Genomic DNA, 15,887 nt, shown 5'->3' on the forward strand with positions numbered 1-15,887 from the left:
GTTGTATTTGCCACATTTTTTGTAGCTGTATCTGCCAACTCATACTGACCAAAAGACACAGTGTACATCCATACAGAACTTTAGTGTCTTGGCTCTGTAGTGTATTTAGAAAGAAAGAAAGAAAAAACATGAAATCAAATCTGAGTCTGGATTTCTGTATGTGAAATTTCGATCGAATCACAGTTTCAAAGCACAAAGTGACTATTGACGGGGCATGGTGGTTGTATAGTGTATTTTCAGTGTTTCTGTTCCGTCCTTTACGATCTTCACTAGTTGAAAATGCATGGAATTTTCCACTCACCATCTTCTCCTATTCTGTCAACGGTAATTTATCAGACAGCTGTTTCTGCTCATTCATCATGCCAGATCTCGATACAGTACAATCTCTCTAGGTGCAGTTTACTCTTATTTGAACGGCTACGTTAAGTGTATGATCATTACAGTTTTTTTATTTCATCTTATAAATCCTCAGTATTCTCTATGTTACTGACTCAGACACAATCATAAATGCAAACTTTTGGAAGAAAACATTCACTTTAGATATTTTTAGAAAATATTCAAAAAGGCATAAAGATTGAATTGATAATCCAAGAAGGACCAAAAAATTTTTTTTGAAATTTTGAAATTGTATTTTATTATAATAGGCTGGTGACGGAGTTCCCACCCACAGGAGGTGCGATACCATCGTGGGATTTCCGGACTGTCAAACTACTGCGATATGTTTCAGCGTTTGACTACTTCATTCTGGCCTGTGAGGGCATATTCTGCCTCTTCATAGCGTACTATGTCGTGGAAGAGATCCTGGAAATCAAACTGAACAAGTGGTCGTACTTCAAGAGTGTGTGGAACTGCCTTGACTTGCTGGTCATTGGGGTGAGTCTACAGTCTTGCTCTGAATGTCAAAATGTATTCTGGTATTTCTGATGTGCTAGAAATAATTCAGCGAGCAAGAACTCCCTTTTCAGGAGAACACAGCAGAATTTGTATTCAGGACAATTTATAACTACCAAACTCAGAAATCAGGGGGTTTTTTTGCTGGAAGAGTGACAAAAATTTAGCTCAAGTACATGTATGATTATTCAAAAGAAGTAGTATGAAGTTGTGATAAGTGAGAAAAAGCCCCAGGCTGCTTTGATGTGTTATAGATGTTCTTGAGATGAAAATTAGTGATGTTAATAGTACACAAACCTTCCAGTTAGAGAGCTTTTAAAGTCCATGTTCCAGTGAAGTGTCTGCTTTCATCATTTTTCCCATTTATCCCATGGAAACTTCTAAAACCCATGAAATGCTACAGGTTTTTAATGATAAACGATTTACTTGTAATCATAAATCACAGACTAAAACCCTACTGACACAAAGTGGCACAACTTTGCTTTGAACTGACCATTTGTCAAGAAACACAGACTTGAAGTGTGTAGCTTGAATCATAAGTTTTACTGGCTTTTGATTCAGTAGAGTGCCTCATGCACTGCAGTATCCATGATGAGCCACTGTCATTTGATCTGCATATTTCAACAATAAATTTTGCATGAAATAAATGGTGCTTTTCAAACAGGAGATGTTTGAATCTTGTTACCATGACTACATGGTAGTTGTGACAATTGACAAAACATGACTTTGTGGTGAAAGTATGACATTTTGAAAGACATTTATATCATAGCATTTCCAGTGCCTGATTTTCAAAGTGTACTAGTAGTATTCAATTATGCAAAGTATAAATTTAAATGAACATTGTTTTTGTGTGCAAATCAGCTTACAATAAGTCATTATCAGTTGAGGATACACTTTTGGCTTAAAATAATATCAATGTCAGTGATTTACATTTATGTATTGCATGTATTTGCTCTATTGTCACAGTTGTCATTGGTGTGCATAGCATTCAGTTTGTACCGGACGAATGCTGTTGATAAGATGTTAATAAGCCTGCTGGAGGAGCCGGATAAGTATGCTGACTTTGAGTATCTCAGCTACTGGCAGAATATGTACAACAACATGCTGGCCGTGTTGGTCTTCTTTGCTTGGATCAAGGTATCTAATATTCTGTTGTACTTACCCGATAATGTACATCCTGTGAGGTATTCTTTGGTCCACCCCCCTGGCCCCATCCCAAAGTGCACAGGTCCAAATATACCATTTCAAATAATTGAATCAACCAAACAATTCTAATGGCAGGGTTAACGGGTATATTTCCATGGTAAATTTACAATATCTTTTTGTATGACTTCACCCAAGTGACAGTCTGATATCAAAATGCAAACTTTCTTTTACAGCCTGAAACGATAGCTACATGAATATCAAAACTGGCTCACAGAATGAAACAAAAACTAATTTTTATCTGTGAAAACTTGTTAAAGCAGCCAATATTCTGTACAGGTCATGCTAAGACATAGAAGCGATTGATTTTCAGCGCGGGTGGAATTTTGGTGCATGTACCATAATAGTGATCATAAGATGTATCGAGATATGTCTTTTCATTCATGCCATCTTGCTGCATTTATTACCAGTTATCAACTCCCTCCAAGAAGATATACAATCTCGTTTGTATGGAAAACATGATAAATGATTATATCGACAATAGCGCTGGTAAATTTTAACTTGCAACAACATAAATTGTAAATAATGTGTGAGCTTTTTTCCTCTGTGATTTCGTAGGTGTTCAAGTACATCAGTTTCAACAAGACCATGACCCAGCTGTCAAGCACGCTGTCTCGTTGCGGCAAAGACTTGATGGGCTTTTCCATCATGTTCTTGATCGTGTTCTTTGCCTACGCTCAGCTGGGCTACCTCATCTTTGGCACCCAAATTGACGACTTCAAGTCTTTCGGTGACTCTATGTAAGTTGTTCTCCCTTCCCTGTGTTTCGCCATGTTCATTTTATTTTCAGTTGACACAGGAATTCACAGGGGGAAATTCCACCAAAATTGATTAATATTCAGGTTTAGATGGTGCCTAGGAGCCATATTTTTATTCTGGGCCTCATATATCAAACATCACATGTCCCATAATAGGATTCAGTGGCAACTTGTTGATGATGTAGTAGGCCGTGTAGTCATCATTTGACTGACAATACAGTTCCATGTTAAAGGGAAGGTATAGTCAGAACTCTGCTCAAAGGTTGCCAGGGACTCCTACGACTGATGTAAACACTGTATCTAGGGTACATTGGCGATTGTAGAAAGTTAAAACATGTTTGCTGACAATGAATATCGTAAAATTTAAATGTTACAGCTATGTTGACGTGATGAATCTAGATATCATGAATTAAATGCATTGTTTGTGAATAAGAAAGTCACACACGCCCAGTTCCGACGACATCCTCCCTTTAATCAAAAATAAGTGTAAACTGATAAGCTGACATTGTGTACAAAGTTAGACTTGCAAGACTTCAGATTGATTGAAGTTGTTCACTGTTACAAGTCTCTGAAATTTACAGAGCAAATACACAACCCCTGCTGATTTCCCAGCGCAGGTTTAAATACACAGTGCCGTCATTTTAGTCAAATGAGTCGTAGTCTACCTGGATCGATGGCTGCAATATTATTAAAGACCCTAGGTAGAGAAAGCAAACACAGCCCCTGAGAGTTCTCACAGTTTGAGAAATGAATGTAATGGATGAGTTGACAACCCCAAGCACTTTTCTCCTTCACTTGTGTTGTGTATCACATCAATTATGGCCAATTTCTGGTCGACAGCTTGTGACTTGAATGTTGATGAAGTGTTAGCAGTAAGTGGGAGAAATCTCGGGCCAATCAACAACGTGTAATTGTCTGCAGGTGTTCACGCCAGCAAATAAACAATCTCTCAGAATATTACTACTTTAAAAAAAGTGAGAAAGCTTTCAGGAATAGTTGATGAAAGAGCATGTAATTGATAGCAAGCCTTTCCTGCTAAAACAATTTCTTGTAATTTTACATGTGTATGTGTATTTTTTGCAATCTGCAATATAATTCATAGCTTTGTGTCCATTCGTTATATCTACAAAGTCACATAAATATACCTGTGTGATATAGGTGACACTGAACAAGAAAAATCTCACGCCTCAAAGGTGAAAGACTTAATCTTTTGCTCAAACTTTCCTCGATGAAACATTCAATCATTCTCTTACCAAATCAAGAATAAAAATCAGTGGTCACTGTACAAAGTTTTGTGCTAGAGAAACAAATAACCTGACATTTACCGATATTTGAAATTCAAAATGGCCGCCATCCCTGTGTTAACTCCATGGAGAAAAAGAAAATTTACAATTTTTGAAAAACGAAGACTGTTAAAATTTTTTGTACTCCAAGAGTTTTAAAATGAGCTCCTGCGTGCAAGTGGTAGATCAGAAAATGTAAAAAATTTTTGAGTCTTATTATCTCTCCATGAGGCACAGTACCCTAAGAAGAAATTTGATATCTTACATAGGATACTGTAATATCAATCAGAGGGAATTAATATGATATTGAATGTGTGCTGGAATTATGCAATTAGACAAATATTCTAGTGTCGTCTGTTTACACATACTTGTACACAATTCTTGTATCATATAGATATTGATCCAATTTCAACTTTCCCATCAATTTCAATTTTTTGCCTCCTTCCAACAGCTTCACCCTGTTCCGTATCATCCTTGGTGACTTTGATTTCCATGAGTTGGAGCAGGCTAACAGAATCATGGGGCCCATTTTCTTCTGTACCTATGTGTTCTTTGTGTTCTTCGTTCTGCTGGTAAGTTTTCCTGGGTGTTTTTCTCATGGTAACTTCACAGCTAAAATTTGCACCAAACTATTTCTATAGAATCTAGCTGTCTAAAGACAAAAAGCAACTAAACTGAGAACTCAAAGTTAGAAAAGGTGAGACAAAATCGACAGTTGTGGGATGAAGTTTTAGAAAAATCAAACAGGAACAATGTGTTTTCATAATATGAAGTTAAAGTCTGAAAAGTTTAAAGTTATTACATAGTAAAATTTTTGAAAAATCTAAACATATTACGAAGGTTTTCTTCTTTTTAAGTGTTGTTAGTGTATCAGTATAATCTTAAAAAAACTTACTTGTGACAGAGTCTAAATGATTTGTATCACCTGTCTCTAAGTCTTCTCTGAATGCTTATGTTTCTTTACTGACAAATTGTGTTGTTTCTCCTGCAGAACATGTTCTTGGCCATCATCAACGACACCTACAGTGAGGTCAAAGCCGATATTGCCACTCAGAAGAGTGAATTTGAGATCACTGACTACTTCAAGAGAGTAAGTCCCTCCAAAATTGTGAAATCTTCTCTAATCCTTTTCAGTCATGTCCCTTCTCACCCCATGTCGCTGTATATAGGACTATCCATCCTGTTGAAATTGATGGGGACATACCAAATTCTGATTGTGAGAGGGTAGAGAAGGATGATTTTACTGATACGTGATTCCACCAGATGCTGTTGAAATGCACATTGACAAATGATAACTACAAGTACAATAGACATTTCTGTGCTATTGAAGTAGAACTCAACTTTTCCGTTCTGAGATTTCTAGCAACTGCAGCGTTTTTCATCGAAAACATGAGCATTTTCAAATTCAAAACTTACATTTGTTGGACAAACTTTGTTACAATGATTTTTTTTCTTCCATTTTATCACAAAGGGGTATGAGAAGATGCTTGGAAAGCTGAACTTCAAACGAGACAAGATTGTTGACATCCAGAAAGCTCTGGCCCAGGCAGATGTGAATAATGACCAGCAGTTGGACTTTGATGAGTGGAGGCATGAACTCAAAGCGTAAGTCAGGCTACGAAATGCTACTTAAGAACATTTTGATGCACCTATATACTGTATGTGTATACCATTATGATGAAAGTATTTAGAACTCTTGGCATTTGATGTCTGTACAATGTTCTTCACAGCTTTGAAAAACAAAGGATAGAAATTTACATAACAATATACACTTTGCATATTCTTTTGTTTTGAAAAAAATATTCTTTTGAAATGTTATTAACATATGAATAGATCATTCCAAACACAGAGGGGTGGCCCACCTTTCAAAATATCATATTGGAGAAACCATCTGTATGTCTGTCTTTAAGTTTGTGTTTTTCCATAGCAAACGCAAAATACGTCATTTTTGCATGGAGATGTATCATTCTTCTGGGATTTCATTCAAATGAATGTAATATTACCCAGAAAAATATGCAAATGAGCCAAAAAAAGTTGCCAACAAAAGCTCAAGACTGACTGGAAGATTTCTTATAATGACATTGCTCCATTTCCTGTTACATTTTCATAACAAAATTCATGACTGAAAACTTCCTCCACTGTGAAAACATAAAACGATACATAACAATTTTTATAGGTTTTTTCATGCTTTATTTTCATGTAGAAATGTATAGTTATGACGGAAATCTTCACCCAGTGAAAACAATAAAAATGCCTTTAGATGTTTTAATAACTTTTGTGATTCTGACTTACCAGCCAAGATATAATTATGAGGTAACAACGGAGAATGTACTTTCTCCTGTACAAACACATGTAAACAGATCCCCAGAACCATAAAGCAAGCTACATTTATGAGAAAGTGTTGCTTTCTGATTCAAAAGGGCAAAGCTCTTCAATGCCGTTACTTCCAAGAAATTGGGTTACTGTAACTTGCACATCCTGGCAACTCTAGCTAGGTGATTATCTGGAATTATAGGGCAGGTCGTCGCACAAAAGTATCTTTTATTGTTGATTTGAACACTCTGCGTGGGCAGATTTTACATGGCTGTGTCGACCTCTCTACAGGCGTGGTCATGCTGATGCCGAGATTGAGGCCGTGTTTGCAAAGTATGATGTTGATGGTGACCGAGTTCTGGATGCGGAGGAGCAGGCCAGAATGGCATCTGATTTGCAAGAACAGAAGGTATGGTAGATAATTTAGCGATTGCTGTGTGCCGCGTGACTTAAAAGAAGATACCTGCAAAATGAATCATTGAATTTCTATTGAATTTTCCTCTATTTTTGGTAGATTAGGATTTTGTAAAATGTCATCATAGTGACTGGATTAGGATTTTCAATGGTGCTGGTCATTTTCTGCTGAGATTATGCTGATCCGATGTAACAGCTGCATGTGGTTAACACATCATCACGTAATTGTGTTCCCAACGTGTCCCGTAACTCCCCTCCTCCCCCAATATGTATTCATCCGTACTATCATACAGCATCCATGTCATGAAAAATACTCCAAAAATTTTTCCACAGATTGGGCAGAGCAGATCTGGTGATGCACTGGGCAAACCACGTGGCGCACCCGTTTTGAACTGTCGTGCGGTCTTTACTGTTGTGATTTAAAACTTCTGAAAATGAATTTCTCTCCAGTTATTGACAGGCATCAGGTTGCAGAGACTGGTAAAATTCGATCCACAAATGATTGATGTGTTAGTATTTCATCAATACTTACACTATGCTTGTGCTGCTTGGTGTAAAGACAGGCAAAATTGATCGTGATATGGATGCTTGTACAACATTTTGCCAGATGAAACCAATGTTTGTTTTGTCATGCCATCTTTGTTTTATCATTATATTTGTTCTTTTTTTTTGTGTATCATCCTAACACATCATCAGTGTTTACCAATTTTGCATTGTATTAACCCTGTGTTTCGTCCTGTCACAATATTTGTCTTCGTCCTAGAACCATCTTAATGCTCAAATTGATGCAGAGCTTCGTAAGAAAGAGAAGGTAGACGGACCACAACTTTCTGATTGTTTTGAGTCACACACTGAGTACTGTTTATGTGCAAATTATTCCCTCTCTCTTCTCTGTGTGATGCATGTACCTTCCAAACCTGCATACACACTCACATATTGTACCTTGATCTTTGACCTGGATGCATGTTTGACGGTATTCAAATAGTATTTGTATTCAAATAGTATTTGTCTTTTGCCGGCATTGCTCACTTTTCTTGAACGGGAACAAAAGATAAATTTTAAAAAATTGTAGGGAAAGCATGAGGATATATTCTATTCAGCATGAAAAATGGTTTTATAAGAAATTTTCACCCATCAGAATGTCAAACAGAGACTGCGTTTACGTCAGTGGTAGAATTTCAAGTAAAACTGACTTGTCATGTGAGATGAATTTCATGCTGGTCTCGGAGTTTGATGATATATACATTTATCAGAACAACTCCAAATCTGTGTGACACAGACATTTATTCAATTTCATGCATAGGTGGAAATAAATTACTATAATTGTGGTCTTAATAGCAGTTTATGATCAAGAAGAATTGCTTTGTAGTTTTGCATTGTTGCATCATGAAATATGATGAATGCAGAATGTTGATTTACAACAAGTGGAAACACTAAAGAATTCATCGGAACCAGAATAATGGAATAATGGAATACAGAGAATTGCATCTTCATGATTTATGCGACCTTTGACCCAAGTATCACATTTCCATAATAGAACATTTGCTGTTACAACTCTGATTGTTGCATCCACGGCAACCAGTTGAAACTCATGAATATTCATAAATGGTAGAGAACTAGCCTGACAATTGTCTTGAACATATATATATATATATATATGTTTTTATACATGATCCTTACGTACACATGGGTCCATCGGCTATATGATAGTTGGCAATGTAAGATTTATTCATTAATCAAAATCGTAGGTGCAAAACAGTCCATGTAAAAAATTAGGCAATGCTTATTGTAGGAAATATATAAAATATACACAAAATGAAAAAGTAAAATTGTAATATTTGATAAATATTTAATTAATAGTTATTGACACTAAAAAATTTGAAATATACTTTGTCACTGGGAAAAAAAAAGTGAGCAAGGGTGTAAAGAAACTCCAGTAATATTAGTGAGTCTAACAAAAGTCAAAGTTCAGAGATCTAGGCTTTAAAGTCGGAATTGGATGTGGAATGGACAGTGATATCCATGACTTGAAGTTGATGTTGAACCATTTCTAATTTGCAATTTCTAATTGGTTGTTCAGTGGTTTTCAAATGTCCATTGCATAAATCAAGTGATAATGACATTCACTACTTCATAGGGAGTTCAAAGGTCAGTCAATATGCATGGCGATTTGTTGTGCTTTTCTGAAGTTGCTTTTCTTTACAAGCCCTGTCTTACCTAGGCATGTTAGCATGTTATGCTCCCCTGCAGCCAAGAGTCATACCCTGTTCTGACGTTTATTGTGAACATATTTCCCTTCAGGCGGAACTGACCAATGAGATCGCTGAAGTTGAGGAAGCTGCCGCCACAGGTGGTCGCCCAGGCACTGCTCGCAGCAAGAGCCGCGTCTCCTTCAACGATGGAAGTGATAGCGAGGGTGATGATGATGGAGGCCGTCGAGGGCGCCCTGCTGCTGGAGTCTCCTATGAGGAGTTCACTGTGTAAGCAATCCTGCATTTTGCAATACTGTACTTGTTGTTAGCCATCCATCAATACAAAAAAAATAAATGAGAGAAATAACTATCATAAACTCAGCATTCACATCTTATATCAGTCACATGATCAGTATGAATTTCTTCGTTTTCTCCGTCGTACAGATTGAGTCGCCGCGTTGATCGCATGGAGCATTCCATTGGAAGTATCGTATCCAAGATTGATGCTGTGTTGGTAAAGCTGGAAGCCATGGAACGTGCAAAGCTGAAGCGCCGTGAGACAATGGGTAAACTGTTGGACAGCATCACTGAGGTAAGTGTAACATGGTCAATCCTACAAAACTGGACAATTTTCCCTTAAATTCAATAATTCTTCATTAAAAGATAAAAAAAAGTTTTGTGACATTCATGAAGATTATAGCTGAGTTCGGCAAAATTGTGATAAAATAGGTTCAGACGTGGCTGTTAACAATTCAACGCTGTTCAAGAGGAATTTCGTTCTCTATCTTGTATTTTGAAATGCTTGATGTTGGAGTTCTATTCATATATTGGAAAATGAATTTTAATCTTAACCTAAAAGTTACTTGGTAACTGCAACTTTGAACTGAATGTCCATATATGGTAAACGAGACATGTTACACCCATGTTTGCTTGGTGAATGTTGGTACCCATACATATTTTAGCAGTGTGGCAGTGAAACATTGATGATAGGCTTGTGTTGTTTTGTAAATATACCATAAAGGATGGAACAAGCCAGTGTATTCAATACCGATTGGAAATGGTACCAATAAAATAACGCACATTATGGGTGCCGACCCTTTGTAAGGTAGAAACAGTGGCGAGGATTGCTTGTCCTTGTTATTTGTAACTTAACTGTATGCAATTAGTGTAATTGCACCATAAATCATTAACCGTTGGTTATCATATTTTCATAACATTATCACCGTCATTAAAAATGAATTAATTTCAATCCCCCTGTGAATGCTTGCCATAAAGGAGCAACAGGCAAAGCGGGCTGGCAAATCCGTCGATGGCTTAAGGCCAGTTTCAGCCGCCAGTTCATTTTATGATGATGAGGTACACTGAACAAAAAAATTCTCCTCTCGTGAAATTTTGTGATCAACTGGTCTTGACAATTAACCCTGAGTGTCTCACTTCATGAACTAACTCTGAAATGAAAGTAACTCTGTTGCAGTTCGCATACTTTTGTCGTGTTTCGCTTCACTTTCTTTTTCACAACTGTTTCGTGCTGAATGAAACAGACATCTGTGCAAATTTTCAAGTCAGAGTTCTGAGTTTTGGTGAAACCATAGTCCAATGTGATCAGCAGAGGGTTTCACAAATGAATTTTACCTGTTTTGTATTAACATTCTTGGTTTGAGAGTGTTCATGTACTAGTCATTGCTACAGTGGCTCATACTAACAATTTTTTTGCGACTCCTCGTCTCAATTGTAATAGTAATCATGAAAATATGCTATATGAGAAATAACTCACCCATGGGATCAATTGAAATTAAAATATTCATACCAACAGCTGTGGATACTACTAAATTTTATTGAAATTAATTTACTCAAAATGTGGCTAGCACTAAATTTGAATTCACAATTCAAGCTCTGCAAATAGTTGTCTATTTATTTCCTTGAAAGCTGACTCGGGAATGTTGGCATAGGGTTATCAGGGGGCCCAAAATCTATACCAAAGTGTGTGCAAAGAAAATAGCAAATTTTCAGAGATGTTGGTACGAGTGTCTGTTTCAAGTTCAATAATTATGTTGATTATTAAGGGCCAAGTGGGAAAGAATTGTCTGTAATTTTGTGCATCTCACCCTGACAGGATGAGCGTCAGGGACACGCTGAGGACACAGGGAAACGCGAGCAGATGGAGCGATTGGTCCGTGAAGAGCTGGAGCGCTGGGACTCTGAGGCGTCCATCACCCAGGCCAGCGGCGGGCGATCAGCCAGCGCAGCCAGCAAAGCTCAAGGGAAGTCCAGCGGCAGTTCCCGTCCAGGAAGCGCATCGTCCAACCGCAATGTGACTCTGGTAAGTTGGTGTGTCTGTCAATTCTAGGGAGACGCATTTTCAAAGGAAAAAAATTAATGCTTCTGGTTATTACGTGAACATGAAATGATGTGAGAGCGTGTGTACGTTGCATGTTGTTCATTCAGTATTGTCTTTTCTCTGTTGTTCTCTACCTTACAGGAAGATCTAGACCCCCACGTTCCAGTAAGTCTTTGAAAACTCAAACTTAGGAACGTTCCTAAATGTTCACCGTTGGTGTCTAGAGTAGCTTGAACTTCCTGCCAATGCTTTGAATACATTTAAAATTGTTCCCCAGCGCTGTGAATACATTTATTATCAATGTTAAACTGTTTTTCACCGTTTTTGAACACATTCACTATCAGCATAAGGCAGTTTATATAAAATGTTGACTATCGTCTCTTCTGCTTAGCAAGCATGCAAATATAATGAGCTTGCCTGTCATACTGTAAATTTTAAGAAGTTCACTTTCTCGAATAAAAAGCATACACTTTATACATAACAGGATATAGATGACATGTAATTTTGCGGATTAAATTAAATACCAACCGAAGGTTATGCAGAGCCCAGTTTACCCAAGTGTAGCAATGTTGTAACTTATCTCAGTAAGGTTTGCAGATGAGGAGAGCGCCCTCTTTTGTCAATTTTGTGAAAATAAAATTCAGATTTTACCGTAACTCGTGACCAGTTCATTTGATCTCTTCGTGAAGTGAACATACTGTTTTTAGGAAGCTTTCAAAATGTCATCTGAATCACTCAAGTAGCAACATCAGTGTTTACAACATTTCTGGGATTTCATGCATTTCGCTAGTAATGTTACATGTAAAAGTTTGGACAGCGTGTCCGGTCGTGGTTTTGTCAAAAGTGTATGCCAAAATGATTTTCCTCACATCATTGAATTTGAAAACAGTGTTCACAAAACTCATTTACCTGTGGTAAAGCAGTGTGCCATCCTTTGGGACAGCAAGGGTATCGTGGTGAGTCAAGGTTTTGGCCGCTTCATTAACAGTCTGTGTATCATCACTGCCATCCAATTTGGTAAATAGTATTTACCACTGTGTTTGATACTGAAAACAACATCATAAAGGCAAAGTATACATCGAGGCTGATATCCGTTTCAAAATTAACCCCCACCCACCCCAAAAAACAAGATACATAGGAATTACTCCATTCATGCCGTTAACATGTCAAGTTTTAAAATACCGAGTGGTTTGTCAAGCAACCTAGGTAAAGGCAATACACTTGTAATTGTTATATGTTTGTTTTGTTGGTTGTTTTATCATTGTGTTTGTATTGCTGTGAACCTGTTCCCTGGATGCCTGTGAATGCTAGCGCATCAAGTAAAATGAAATTGCATGATTTAGATATAATATTGCTTGCATGCATGCTCTCACTTCAAGGACACTGTCGGTCATCAAGAAATAGATTTTGAAGTAAGTTTTGTCTGTGATAGGGGCACTATCATCTCTGAGTGCCGGGATTATTTCAGCTTGTCTTGTCATAAAAGCTACCTCTTGTCTGGCTGCATTCTCCACAGTAGAGCTCATGAATTGGTACATCTTGTAGATTAAGCTAGAGGGTCTTCTATGCTCATGTGTACTGTCATCCCCATAGTATCTGCACTACTACTGTTGGTATATTGGTTTTTAAACTCATCATTGCAATCTACTTGAGCTTCTGATCATATTTAACAAAAAGCAGACAAATTGACTTTATATGAAAAAAATTTGACCTGTATAGTCCAGAGAGTATTACTCAAAAATGAAATACACTGCCCCCAATTCAAAACCCCTCTAAAATAACTGAATTGAACCAAACTGGAATTCGTTCTAAAAGCTCGGAAGACAGAAAATGTTTATTTGTTGCAAAATGTTATGAAAGCGATAAAGCATCTTTAAGTTACATGGTTTTCAGTGATGAAAATCCATGTATCTATAAAGTGATCGTGATTGAAAATTTATTGATGTAATAGCAACTCTTTACAAAGGTATCCCAGAAAAGCTATGATGGGTAGAGGCTTGTACCTCTCTTAGTATGGGATCTAGTAACTTCTTTCACCAATATTGCACATCCCTAGGCTTATAATTAACAGACACTTACATCCTAATATCATGGCAAGGACACAGATACACAGCAGGACAGGTTCAGTACAGCTTAATAGCCAAAAATATCATAAATAACTTGACATTAGTTTATGGCGGAAGAGGTTTTATATTTTAATATAGCATCCCTGTCATCAGTTTGTTTAGCTTTGAATCAATTTGCCTCCCAGTGAGATTCAAGTTCACCTGGCAAATGTATGCATTGTTCTACTTCAGATGTCTGAATGTTGCATAGGGACTACTTGTCTTCATAAACTTAAGACAAGAGGTTTTTTTTTTTTAAAAACGCCATCCATATGAGCTTTAGAAGTACACTTGCCAGACAGGGAAAGTTGAGTTGTGAAGATAAATAGGTGGATTTTTTGACCGAAGACCTAGCTGAACACTGGCAAAGATATTTTGTATGGTGAACTGGTTTAGGAAATAATAATACAATGCATTGAAATGATACATATTGTCAAGTATATTTAGCATAGACAAATTCCCAGCAGATCCTGTCCCCATGTCTCTGTTGGAAAACCAAAAGACTAGGTTTTATGTCACCAACATGACACACTGTGTCTTGTCATAGACCATGGGCTGCAGATCTGCTTGCCAAACCTTTGTGGCTATCCAGTAAGAATAGACAACATTTACAAAGTGTCACACACAGTGCATCAAGGAACAGCGATCGTCCAAATCGCATTGAAACTTGTCTATGTAAATTTAATAAATTATTCTCTTTTTTGTTTTTGTGTGCAGGATCCCAGCGGTATGACATCAAGCAATGTGTAATGTAACAGAACCTTGAAGAATGGCAAGATATCTCTTGTCTCCTTATCTACTAATCCATCCAATTGTTTGATAGCCATCCCTAATTTGGTATCAAAAACGCCGTAGGAAGAGAGAGAAGAAAATATATGAAGCAATAAGATCAGCTGTTACGTTGTGTGCTAGTAGCTTGACGTTTTTACCAAGTTTTTCAAGTTATGCTTTCGTACTTAGAATGAACGATAATAAGCCATTTTATTGTCCATTGCAATTTTTTTGCCGAAACAATTTAGGATGTGTAGAGTTCACTTTGGAGAAAACACCACGCAAACAGGAACAGCCAGAGGAAAAGATTGATTAAAAAAAGACAAAAAGCAAAATATATCTGACTACATGTAAAATCACAGAATCGCATTGATTGTCAGTGTTTTTTACAGTATTGCTAAAAACATCATAGAGACAGGCTGGCTGATTGACACAAGGTATATTTAAAATATTTTATTAATATACTATTAATTTATTCCCTGTCATATCAAGTTATACTATTATTGACCCGATTTTAGAAAAGTTCAAAAACAAAAGATAGGGGTTTTTTGTGATGTCATGTTTCACTTGTGTGTGTATATATATTATATTTCTCTCATATTTCAATTATTTCGTCCAGTTCAGAACAATCTTCCTCGGTGTGAAGGGCAGTTAGTTTGCATCATATCAGTACACATTTACTTGAATTTTCACAGTGGCAGGGACTGTATTTTCAAAAGAGAGAAAGAAAGAGAGAGAGGAGAGGTCAGGTACTTAGCTTTAAGTCTTCTGTGTTGGAAAAAAAAAACATTTAGGTGGAAAGTATTTGTTTTGAAGGATTGGTTTGCGTTTGTTGAAGACAATGTTTTGCCACTACATTTTTTCACACAGTTATACATATATATATATATATTAATCACTTAAAATTGTCAGATGTTCCAAAAAAAATAATAACAATAATAATAGTAATGTCATGTACAGACTAGTTTTTTAAAAAAACAAACAGGAGAAATAATCAACTACGGATTCATTTCATTTTGGATACCGATGAAATAAATTCACCCAGAAACAAATTTATTGTATATACTTACAATTGGCAGATGACACATTCCCAGGCCGTGGTCTTTATTTCTCGTGTTTTGTTTTTATCTTTGAGTGAAAAACTGTTCAATTCACTGTTCAAAGTGTGTAAAAAAAGTTTCGATTTTAGAACCACAGTAAGTTGTCATTGCTTGTTTTGTTGTATATTCTGGTGAACAGACAGGGTATTGAAGCAGTGGCAATCTTGGTGTTGTAATCTTTTTTGCAGCGTGAAGCCCAGTGTACAATAAAACAACCTTCAGTAGAATAAAAAAATCTATGTGTCATTGTGTTGTTGTATTAAGTGATTCTGTGATTTATAACATCGTTTAAAAAGTTCGTTTAATACCAGGAGTCAATATTTGATGTTGAGATTATGCACAGATTTCTTGATGTTGAGATTATGCACGGCTCTCAAGAAATCGATAAAGATGTTGATCGCTTTTCATGGAGACGATTGCCTTTCTATTGCCCCTGTGATTTTAAAGGGAAACAGTCATTGGAACTGCACCTGTGTGAGTTTCTCGTTTACAAACTATTTCGTGCACGATATCTAGATA

The 15,887-nt window shown here is 36.8% G+C and overlaps 1 protein-coding gene across 7 annotated transcripts in view; it reads left to right on the forward strand.

Moving 5' to 3' along the window:
• Positions 1–15,603, forward strand: part of LOC139122882 (polycystin-2-like protein 1) — a 29,610-nt gene extending 14,007 nt beyond the window's left edge. Inside the window, exons 6-19 of one of the 7 annotated variants that reach the window (XM_070688710.1) lie at positions 645–873; positions 1,858–2,028; positions 2,653–2,834; positions 4,587–4,707; positions 5,127–5,225; positions 5,607–5,740; positions 6,740–6,857; positions 7,626–7,673; positions 9,164–9,342; positions 9,499–9,646; positions 10,330–10,410; positions 11,168–11,374; positions 11,534–11,557; positions 14,215–14,431. In XM_070688710.1, the coding sequence (XP_070544811.1) occupies positions 645–873; positions 1,858–2,028; positions 2,653–2,834; positions 4,587–4,707; positions 5,127–5,225; positions 5,607–5,740; positions 6,740–6,857; positions 7,626–7,673; positions 9,164–9,342; positions 9,499–9,646; positions 10,330–10,410; positions 11,168–11,374; positions 11,534–11,557; positions 14,215–14,247 (1,774 nt within the window). In that variant the 3' untranslated portion in view covers positions 14,248–14,431. Of the gene's footprint in view, positions 1–644; positions 874–1,857; positions 2,029–2,652; positions 2,835–4,586; positions 4,708–5,126; positions 5,226–5,606; positions 5,741–6,739; positions 6,858–7,625; positions 7,674–9,163; positions 9,343–9,498; positions 9,647–10,329; positions 10,411–11,167; positions 11,375–11,533; positions 11,558–14,214 lie in introns of all 7 variants that reach the window. The other 6 variants (XM_070688711.1, XM_070688714.1, XM_070688713.1 and 3 more) reach the window with 6 other exon arrangements.
• The last annotated feature ends 284 nt before the right edge of the window (positions 15,604–15,887 follow it).

Source organism: Ptychodera flava, chromosome 22, assembly GCF_041260155.1.
Source record: "Ptychodera flava strain L36383 chromosome 22, AS_Pfla_20210202, whole genome shotgun sequence".
NCBI classification, from domain to species: domain Eukaryota; kingdom Metazoa; phylum Hemichordata; class Enteropneusta; family Ptychoderidae; genus Ptychodera; species Ptychodera flava.